The sequence below is a fragment of the Falco biarmicus genome, chromosome 5 (genome assembly GCF_023638135.1).
Source record: "Falco biarmicus isolate bFalBia1 chromosome 5, bFalBia1.pri, whole genome shotgun sequence".
In the NCBI taxonomy this organism is placed as follows: Eukaryota; Metazoa; Chordata; class Aves; order Falconiformes; family Falconidae; genus Falco; species Falco biarmicus.
This window is the reverse complement of record NC_079292.1, coordinates 21,369,023-21,379,559: the sequence shown is the minus strand read 5'-3', so window position 1 is coordinate 21,379,559 and position 10,537 is coordinate 21,369,023. Positions and strand designations below refer to the sequence as shown.

Here is a 10,537-nt window from a genome sequence, read left to right as displayed (position 1 = left end):
TGTGTCCCCCACACTGTGACTGAGCAGCCCCCCCACAGAGCCCAGAAGGTCTGGCCTCATCTCTTTATTCTCTGTGAAAGCAAAGGGAAGCATCACGGCCCAGCACTGACCCCTCAAGAGGGGACACAGGGCTGTGCCTGTCCCCTCCTCAGTGCAGGGCTCAGCACCCTGTGGAGGGGTTTGAGCCCCCTGGAGCAGGGACAAGCCCCCTGCCCTTGGCTAACAAAGCACCCATGGGTAAGCCCTGGGCAGGGCATCCTGTTCCTTCTTCCAGGCACTCACCGGCAACAGCTCCTGCTCTGGGCCAGCGAGCAAGGAGGCCCTTGGATGTCCTCCCCAGGTTGCACCAGGACAGAGCTGAGAGGGTTTGTGGCACCTAGCGATGCGGGCAATGTCCCCAGTTCTCAAGTCCCGGGCAAAGGCAGCTCAGTGCACAGACAGACAGACAGACAGACAAACTCCCACCTCCAGCACAGGAGGAGGCGGGAAGCACGGCCAAGTGCAAACCTGCTTCACACATGGCCTGCACACCAGCTCTCAGTCCCCCAGGAAGGACAGACAGACAGACAGATAGATGGACAGCAGTTCACCGGGCACAGAAGCACAGCACATCCCAGCCTAGCCCGGCACCAGCTGCTGACAGCACAGAGTCCCCAGTGTCACAGCAGCCACCGCGCTTGAATCCAGGTATCCACAGCCTGCTCCAACCTCCCTCTGCTCCAGTAAAGCCCCTTTGGCTCTTCTTACAGATCCGGGGTTTGGAAAATCATTCTTGAGGTGCTGACTCCACAAGCCAGCACCACACCGCAGGGATGGGTACCAGGGCTCAGTACCAGGGGTCTGCCCGGTGCTGCTGGTTGTAGAACTGCAGCTTGATCTGGTCTCTGATCTGGTTGATGAGGATCTGAGCCAGCAGGATGCCCACCAGCTGGAGGGGGAGGAGGAAGAAGGGAGGAGGAAGAAAGGAGGGCTGAGGAATGCCAGGCAGTGCAACCCCTCTGTCCTATGAGCAGGTTACACAGCTCCAGGCGAGGATGTGCCCAACCTTAACACTGCTCCCCCTACCCCAAATCCTGCCCAGCCTCCCCAAGGCTGCAATTAAGATGTATTGCATCATTAAGGCAACTCCCAAGCAACACAGAGAGCAAAGCAAAGCTGCAACATGGTCCCTTCTTGCACGTCCACCACCACGTACCTGGGGGACAGCCAGCCCCAGGGCGATGCCCCCCAGCAGGAAGAGGTTGCTGTGGATCCAGTTGACCAGCTTGTCGATACAACCATTGGTGTAGATGAAGGTGCTGGCTTCCAGGTAGCTCATGGCCTGCATGCCCTGCCCACACATGGTGTTGATGACAACCTGGGATGGGAGAGACAGGACACAGAGGGGCTGGGGACAAAACGGGCCAGAGTGGGGTTCCCTGCCTCTTGGGGGGCAGCCGTAGGGCAAGCGGGAGCTCTGCCCTTCACCTTGATGCCAGTCAGGGTGTCTCCTGCCTCTGGGCCAGCCCACCTGTGCTGTCCCCAGCCACATCCCTCCAGCACTGAGCTCCCTCAACAACCCCAGACCCCAAAAGGGACAATACCCAGCGGCGGCAGGTTCCCTGCCAGCCTGCAAAAAGCCACCACCACACAGGGAAATTCACCCTGACCCCACCATGGCATCAACAAACCCGGGGACCACCCACTGGTGGTGGGTCCTCTCTCCTGGGGAGGGGGCTTCAGGCTCAGCACAGCCCCCAGGGATGGGAGATGAGACGTGGAGTGGGAGGTCCCCGGGCAACACCTGGGTTCCCTGAGGACAAGGATGTCATCCTCACCTCGCTGGTGTCCCGCAGGCAGCAGGAGAAAGGGACAGAGCAGCGCTCCCGGCTAGGGTTGGTGGCAGTGCAGTTGAAGTACATGTTCTGGGACCAGTCCTTGTAGGAGACACCACCGCAGCAGCTGAACTGCAGGGAAGGGTGTGGGGTGCTCAGTGGGGACAGGAACAGCAGGACAACGGGGCACAGGACTGCAGACCTCATGGACAGCAAGCGATGGCTCTCCCAAGCCCACCTACACCCAGCTTGCCCCATCACTGCTGTCTTTAGGGACAAGCAACCCGCTCCCAGCAGTTTTACTAGGCCCTATATAAACACAGGCTCCAACTGAAACACTGAGGGGTGTTTCCCCCTGCCCCCCCTTTTTCACCCAGCTCTCTCCAACCTCTGCCTGTCTGCATGGCTTCACCGTGAACGTCAAATTCTCGTGGAGGAGCCACCCAACATCCTCAACCTGGGGAACCCCACAGATTTAAGCCTGAGCCGCAAGCAGGAACAGATCCTCATCTGTCAGAGGGAGAGCCCAACACCCCCACCCACCTCCTTCTGCCCGAAGTCGATGAGGTTTTGCAGGTCCAGGTCATCCCGGTAATGCACGATGGCACCATTGATGATCTCACTGACCTTCCCACGTGCCTGCAGGGCAGGCAGCGGGAGGACATCAGCAAGGTTGTCACCCAAAAAGACAGGCTTGGGGTCATCCTGCCCCCCAACACTCCCCACCCTGGCAGTACCTTATCAGAGAAGATGAAGCCCAGCACACCAACTGCCAGTTGCAGGAGGAAGATGATGGTCAGGCAGACAGAGAACTGCAGGCGAGAGGAGCATGATAGCCGGGGGGCTGCGTGCTGAGGGCCTGCGGGGAAGCACCCGCCATCCCTGGGGACTCACCGTCTGCAGCAGGCAGATGTTCTCCCGCAAGGAGCCAATGCAGCCACAGAAGGTAATGAGGAAGATGAGGACTCCGACCACGATGAGCAGGATGGCAGGATCCACTGCCAGGCAGGCCATCGCCGCCTCTGCCGCAGGAAGCCATCACCGGCAGCCCCCCAGCCGCTGGCAGCCCCCTGTCCACTCCCCCAGTACTACAGATCCCCCGGGATCCTGCATCCCGCTCCCCTGAGGGGACACATCCCCACCATGGTGCTGGCTCCCCCAGCCAGGCAGGGGAGCACCGAGGAACCTTGCCATGTCTGTGTCCCCCCACACTGCGCCCCCCAACCTCACCTGCATGCTTCAGCAGCCGGGCGTAGACCCCCACTGCCACCATCGCCATCGAGATCATCTGCAGAGCATGACAGGGGGGTTGTGAGCCCCCCTAGGCACCACCCCGCTCCTGCACCGGGGGTCCTGGCTGCAGCCCCCCTGGAGTCAGGGCTACAAACAGGGCCCCAGAGCTGCACCCGCTGCCTCAGTTTCCCCTCAGCACCCTCAAAACACACCCATCTCATGGAGGGGACAGAGCCCATCGCAAGCGGCCCTGGCACGTCCTCCCCCTCACGTGGAGGTCACCCCAGTCCCCAACAGCCCTCCCCCACTCCGGGGGCCTGGACCCAGGGATGCAGTTTTTCAGAAGCAAGAAACTTCCTCAAAAACTGTGTTTTCAAACATGGAAACATCCCGCAAAAAAATGCCAACTCTTAGAACACCCCCCAAGACCTTATCCCCCCCCCCCCCCCAACCCCAAAACATTAAAAAAAAAATCCAGAAAGACCCCAAAACATGGAAAACCGTGTGGCATCCCCAGAGGTGGCTGAGTCCCCTGTCACCATGCGGGGGGGGGGGGAGCGCTACCTGTGTGGGGCCAGGATGGGGCCCAAAGGATGTTGCTTGGGTGGCGATGGCACCTGGTAGGTGGGTCCCCTGGTGGGGCCTGGTCCCGCACCCCCACTGCATGTCACCCCTGCGCTCGGGGGGCTCCCGGTGGCCCTGTCTTGGCCGTGGGGACACATCCCCCCCAAACTGCTGTGTCACCCCAAAGGGTGGGGAAAGCAACGGGGGCAGGGGGGCACTCATGAGTGACACCACGAGCAAAGGGGACCCCAAAAACCCTCGGAGGAGGGGGGCACCCAGCCTCCGCCCCCCAGCGACAGGGGGGCGTCCCGGGGACTGGGGGGTCCCGGGGGGGTCCCGGTAGGGTCCCGGGGAATGGGGGGCAGGGATCCCTGGGGGGTCCAGAGGTGGGGACAGTCCGGGGTCCCCGGTGAGCCCCAGGGATGGGGAGGGTCCCGCGCCGCCAGCACTCACCCAGAAGAGCATGTTAAAGAAGAAGAGCACGTACTTCACCAGAGGGCTCACGAAGGTGAAATCGTCCCCGTAGGGCCCGGGGCCGCCCACCGCCCGCCTCGCCATGACCGGGCCGGGCCGAGCTGCTCACTGGGGCGACAGACCCCACTTGCAGCCGCCAGCGCAGCTGAGCCGGGCAGCGTCCCGCCCCTTCCCTTTACCGCCCGCTCATTGGGCCGTCTGGCCTATCCTTCCTTCCCATTGGTTGCTCACCCTGTCGCTCGTTTTCTCCCCTCCGAGCGCAGGGTGTCGCCGCCGCACCTGTTCGCGGCGCCCCCGGGCTTAAAGGGCAGCGGACCCCGTTTATCAGTCGCGTGATGGGCCAGGTGGGTCCCCAGCCCTTCCCGGCTGACCCCGCAGTCCCACCTTCCCCAAAACTGCCCCAGTCGTGCTGTCCTGCCCCTGAGAGCCCCAGCCCTCCGGCAAGGAGTAGATGCATTTTGTAATTATAGTTATAATTGCAATTTATAATTTATTTCTTCAGTGACAGCCCTCGGGAAGGACGTGAGGAGACAACTGGGATGCAGGAGAGCCCTCATCCCTGAAACGCACCCAGCTGGGGAGATTCGGGGTTTACTTGAAAGGGTGTGACCAAGTCTCTGACCCCAAATTTACAGAAATCACCCCAAAACTGGCAGCGCCGACACTCTGTCTCCAGCAGCCTCAGCAACGTGGGGAAGCATGAGCCCAAAACGCGGCAATTCCCCTTACTGCTGCTAACATCAGCGATCAGTGTAAAAAACAGGAAGCGTTGGTGGATGTCTTTGTTTCCCTTTATTTTTGGGGGTCCAGTGTGAAGCCAGGGAGGAGGATGAGGATAGATCCTTCCTCCATCACAGCACTCTGCTTCATCCCCTCCATGCTTAATTTGCTCACCTTGTTTGCATTAATTACAGGCTCAGCCCAGGACATGAGGAAGCAGTGGGTCCCTTCCCGAACCAGATCCAAGCCTCAAATCCCATTTTTTGCTGATTTTTGGCAAATTGTGCATTTTTTTGCATCACCCTTGCAGTTTTCACAGCTGGTGTGGGCAAAGGCAAGATCTGTCACCTTGTCCCATCACCATGGCATGGCCGTGCCACTGCAGGGACGGGTCCCCTTTGATTGGAAGGAGCACTGCCGTGCAGTTGTTATTATTATATTTATAATTATATTTATTATTGTATTTATAATTATTTATCTTCTAGGCCAGGGTTCATCAAGGCTGGAAAGCCCCAGGGAGCAGCTGCTGGCATCAGCACAGCCCTTCCTGAAACAAGATGAGAACTTCAGGCAGAAGAACTGAAACCAAAAATCCCTTTCTTGCTTTTAGGGTCACCAAGGTGCCACCACAGCGATAGCACCCAGCCTGTGTCACCGAGGAGCCACTACCCAGCCATGGTGCGAGTCTTACCACCCAAAGAGGCATGTGCTTTGGGTGCTGCTGGAAGAAGCCCCCAAGGCCCCAAAACCCCACGGTTGATGCCTGTGGGTCTCTGGAGAGTCTCCTCAGGCAAGCCATGAGGTCTTGGTGGAGTTGAATGCTCCCTGGTCTGACAGAAGGGCTTCTTCCCCAGCAATGAAGATGAAGGTTCATGGATACAGCATCCTGCTGTCAGATCTACACATTGGTCAGTCAGACCTGTATGTTCCCCCAACAGATCTACATGTCTCCCATCAGTTCTACGTGTCCATCCATCAGATCTACATGTCCAGCCATCAGGTCTGTGTACCCCCAACAGATCTGTGTGTCTCCCAACAGATCTATGTGTCTACTCACCAGATCTGTGTGTCCTCCCACAGATGTACATCCACTTGTCATGTCCCACCAAGAAGGAGGGAGAAGTGACTCAGATTTGCTGATTCTTTTGGTTGGAAGAGGGTATGCACAACACCTGAGGTCCATAGGTAAACAAAGACTTTTATTCCATAGCTAGGCTCATTGGTAAATAATTGGGTACCCAAAATGCTTATCACTTGCCACATGTGTAGGGTTTTATGCCTTGTGTTACTTACTAGAAAAAGGTAAAATAATAAAAGAAAGAGAAGAAGAGAGAGAGATCACTGGTCCAGGTTCCAGTGTTGATCCAGCCAACAGGGGGGTCTCTGGTCTGTAGCAGTGCTTGTCCAGAAGGTTTTTTTCTTCTTCTTCTCCTATTTTTGGGCACTTGCCTTCCTCTTTTCTTATCCTTCAGTGTGGACCACCTCTTATTTAAATTAGTCTTGCTTGCTATGTAAATTAGCATGCATGCTCCTTACGGCCGTGGGGAGGGCAAGTCTTTTTGGTCTTGAATTGAGTCAGTAGTTGCAATCTCCCCCTGCTGCATTTACTTCTCCCCCTGTTACTGCAGATATCTGCTGCTTCTTTTCTGCCAACCTTTGGCAGGCTTTTCCCTTTTATCAGTCTTTTGTTAAAGTTTCGTTTGATCTTGCGAGTGTTTGAGACATCCCTCGGACAGGCTCAGGGGACTTCCACTCATTGTTCCCTTATCGAGTTTTGTCTCCTGCTGTTGTCCGCACCCTTCTGAGCTTTCCTTGGCATTAGATTGTTTGTTCTTCCAGTTGGTCTCCTACACTGCCCCATGGCTCAAACACTCTGAGATCCTTTTCAACTGTTCTGATCCATACATAGGCAACAGAAGGAAAAGAGGATAGTAGGTGAGAGATCATATATCTGATCACCATAAGCCCTACTACCAACGCTAAAAATCCACACAATATCATAAGGCTGATATTTACAAGTCATTTTCCCCGCCCTGTGAGTCCGAAAGATTTCAGCAGAGAGGTAATCCATGATCCCGAGCCAAGTCCACCAAACCAGTCTGCCGGTTGGATTGCTTGGAACAATTTTCCAGTCTTACTGGCGACTTCCTTCATCTTTGCACGTGCTTCTTCTATAGAGGTGGAGGCATTGTGGATGGTAATACAGCATTCTCCTTCTGTTAAATTTAACATTCCACATACCCCATGTTTTTTCAACAATAACATATCTAAAGCTAATCGGTTTTGCAGAGTCATCTTTGACATTTGTTGAACTTGTAGATTTATCTCCCCCAAAGCATATTGTGTCCAATTACTCAAAACATTTACCTGCCAAGTTAAATTCTTTAAAACATATTGATGTTTTTCAACGGCCACACTTGGCGCAAAGATTGCCTCCATTTTTAATGCAAACATTTGTCCAAAGGTATAATAATCAGGTATTTGTATTCCCGCAATTCCCTCCCTTGCATCTGCCGGGCTACTGAGATCTCTATGCACCCTATTTCGTCGAGATGTAAAATTAAATATTCTGGAGGGACACATGGAGGGGAAGCCAACAGAGCACTGCAGTCCAGCCATTTCATACATATTTAGCTGTGAATACAACTTGCCATTGGAACATGCCCATACCATTCCCCGTGGGGCTGAATACCTCGCCTGGAAACAATCAAATGGGTCGTCTCGAGGTATCTCCTGCTGCTTGCCATCAGAGCTCCAGACCTTCTGTCGATCTGGGTCATGCGTGATTGGAATGCCACAGGAGAGTGCTGTCTGGGGATCTTTAAAGGAGCCATTACATCGTTCATCCTGATTCCGATAACCATAATTGGGATAACCCCAACAAGTACACATATCCCGAATGAACGTTCTCAGTTCTGGAATATACCAAGTTTCAAGGGGGTTACCAGCTCCTGTAGAGCAGTTTAATACATGGGAACAGCTCAACAGGGGTTCCCCAATCGTGTCCTGGGTGACACTCCTACGTGGCCGACTGCCCCAACACAGGGTTTCCCCATTCGGAAGCTTCACTTGGTTGTGCACACAGGTTTCAACATCAACCTCCCACTGAATGGTGGCCCCATCAGGGAGGTCAGAAGTGGAAGACAAAGGATGGTTGGGGTTAAACAGTCGTTTCAAAGACCAGGCCCATTCATATCTGGTGTGATTTACAAGGTGAATTTTCCCTGGTTTATCAGGGATTTGTATACACCAATCTGTGTCCCAATGCACGTTATATTCATGTTCAAAATAACCACTTTCAGAGGGGGAATCCCACCATGGTACTATGGTACAAGGCACAGAAACAGAGGTGACATTATTTGTTTCCATATCAGAATTTTTGTTTAGAGATCGGTAACAAGTTTGATTCCACAGGTTTTCCCAAGTAGAATTGTTTGGGAGTTGATACAAAGCCCTTGAGTAGCCGATCCACGTCCCATTATTTGTCCACGGTTGTCCCTCTTTTTGTTCAAGAAAAGGGGATTCAATTATTCCCCATGTGATGTTCTCTCCCGTTCGGTTAAGACCTTTTAATTCATTTTCCAGTATTTTTGTAAGATTTAAACTAATCATTGTAAATTTGAATCCCTCTGCTGCTGAACCGGGGAGGGCAACACATATTCCCTGGTCTGTCTGGTTCCAGATATGCACAAAGCCTTGTATCAACTTCCAAGCCAAATTGGGGGATTCACCCCATGATCCCATTACCCCAACAGTGATGGACAATAAATAGGTTTTCCAATCCATATTTCCTTAGGTGCAATACAAAAAAATATTCCTAACAAAATCAAACAAACAATACAAATAAGAATCCACACCACGATCGTGAACCTGGGTCCCACGATGCTTTTTTCACAACCTGCAATATATATAAATAGAACCAAGAATGATTAAAAGGGCGGAACAATCCATCGAGCATGGATTTGATGGTCCTTTCCCTGGGTGTCGGTGGCTATCCAAGCATAGAAGTTAAGTGGAGTTCTCAGAGTCAGGGGTACCTGTCCCACAGAGGGTAAATCCACCAAAACAGTCCGTCCAGGATAATGAAGTGGTTTTGCTGGATCTTTGCTCTCTCTCTTCCCAGGGAGAATAGATGGGGGTTTCGGACAGAGTGCTGTGAGTTGGCAGCAACCCTTAATTCCCCAATGGCTGTTAACCTTAGTTACTGCATCAAATAAGTGTTGTGCCCATCTGGGGTCATGGGGTGTCCAGGATCATTTTAGGACCTTATCAGTGTGTTCCACGATACCATTTGCCTCAGGGTAATACGTGGTATGGAAAACCCACTGTATCATAGAATCGTTTAGGTTGTAAAAGACCTTTGAGGTCATCAAGTCCAAACGTTAACCCAGCACTGCCAAGCCCACGGCTAAACCATGTCCCTAAGCACCGTATCTACACTTTTTTTAAATACCTCCAAGGACGGTGACTCCACCATCTCCCTGGGCAGCCTGTTCCAATGCCTGGCCACCCTTTCAGTGAAGAAATAATTCCTAATATCCAGCTTAAACCTCCTCTGGTGCAACTTAAGGCTGTTTCCTCTTGTCCTGTCAATTGTTACCTGGGAGAAGAGACCGACCCCTTCATACTGTGCCCACTCCTGGACCACCCCAGCAGTGAAGTGGCTCCCATTGTCCAATTGAATTGATTTGGCTTTAGGCAGGCAACTAAACCTTTTACTGCATTGTCCCCTGTTGGTCACCAGACTGCCTCTGCTCGGGTCAGTCCTGAAATCACCTCAGTTCCTACCAGCACGTATTGTTTTCCCTCGAGAGTCAGCAGGGACCGATGCAGTCTACTCGCCAGGTGTCCCACAGCCCCTTATTGTCCCTCAGGGGTAGGGGTTGACCCTTGAGGGGGTTGCGCTCTCCCAGGCAAGCAGGGCATGAGCTGCATGCTGAGATGGTGTTGCGCGGTTCGCTTGTCACGGACCACCCCCTACTGATCGCTTCCTTAAACAGATCTTTACTAGCATGCAGCCATTCTAACAGTTGTTCCCATTTTTCTTCCTCACCCTCTACAACCACTCTTGCTAAGTGGGCCAGTCAGTCTACCTGGCTGCTCAAGAGGTGAGCTGGGTGACCCTTCATCCCTCATTAGTGGGGTGCGGCGACCCACCCTACTAAAAAAGACTTTTGTTTAGTGGTATTTAGGATTTCTTCCCATTTGTCACTGCCACGCTGGTATGCTATTAACTTCCCACTGGTTTTGTTCCCAAAGTGGGAACCATTTGGTACATCTCTTGAGCACAGCATATGAATTGGTGTAAATAAATATGTACGTATGTAAATAAAGGTTCTTTGCTCTCTGCTTCCCTGATAATTATGCTCCATGCTGCCAGTTCTTCCACCTGAGTGCTCCCCTTCCATTACTAGCCGATCCACTGAATCAACACCCAGCGCTACTGCTCAGGATGTCCATACCTTACCTTCTCTTCTAGAGGCTGTGTCAGCAAACCGTATGTTCTTTGGGTGGGATTCAAACGGAGGCGCACATATATATATAATAAATTTTTAAAATAGCAGTTTTGTATAGGAAGGAGGAGGCTCCTGGTCTGGGTGACCAGAGGGCGGCTCCTGTACCCGCAGCAGCTTGGGTGTCCCTTCCTCCACCTGGGCGCGTGGCAGCGGCGGTGTGACCGAGGGCTGCGGGCGCATGCGGCTGCCTCCCGCCGCCGCCATGCCCCCCCTGCG

General features: G+C 53.5%; 2 protein-coding genes across 4 annotated transcripts; both read right to left on the bottom strand.

Moving 5' to 3' along the window:
- Positions 1 to 49: 49 nt before the first annotated feature.
- TSPAN33 (tetraspanin 33) lies at positions 50 to 4,252 on the bottom strand. 3 transcript variants are annotated; one of them, XM_056341030.1, is made up of 8 exons: positions 4,065 to 4,252; positions 3,045 to 3,102; positions 2,709 to 2,836; positions 2,552 to 2,626; positions 2,358 to 2,453; positions 1,818 to 1,946; positions 1,196 to 1,357; positions 50 to 928 (listed from the first exon to the last, which is right to left on the bottom strand). In XM_056341030.1, the coding sequence occupies exons 1-8, from the start codon at positions 4,167 to 4,169 to the stop codon at positions 827 to 829; spliced, it is 855 nt and encodes a 284-aa protein (XP_056197005.1). In that variant the 5' UTR covers positions 4,170 to 4,252; the 3' UTR covers positions 50 to 826. The 3 variants fall into 3 exon arrangements, with proteins under 3 accessions (XP_056197005.1, XP_056197004.1, XP_056197006.1); XM_056341029.1 differs by having other exon boundaries at positions 2,709 to 2,834; positions 3,040 to 3,102; positions 4,065 to 4,251; XM_056341031.1 differs by lacking the exon at positions 2,709 to 2,836 and having other exon boundaries at positions 2,552 to 2,673.
- Positions 4,253 to 5,983: 1,731 nt separating this feature from the next.
- Positions 5,984 to 10,537, bottom strand: LOC130150498 (uncharacterized). The gene is made up of 2 exons (XM_056341510.1): positions 10,273 to 10,537; positions 5,984 to 8,703 (listed from the first exon to the last, which is right to left on the bottom strand). Exon 2 carries the CDS (start codon positions 8,589 to 8,591, stop codon positions 6,825 to 6,827), a length of 1,767 nt encoding a protein of 588 aa, XP_056197485.1. The 5' UTR covers positions 8,592 to 8,703; positions 10,273 to 10,537; the 3' UTR covers positions 5,984 to 6,824.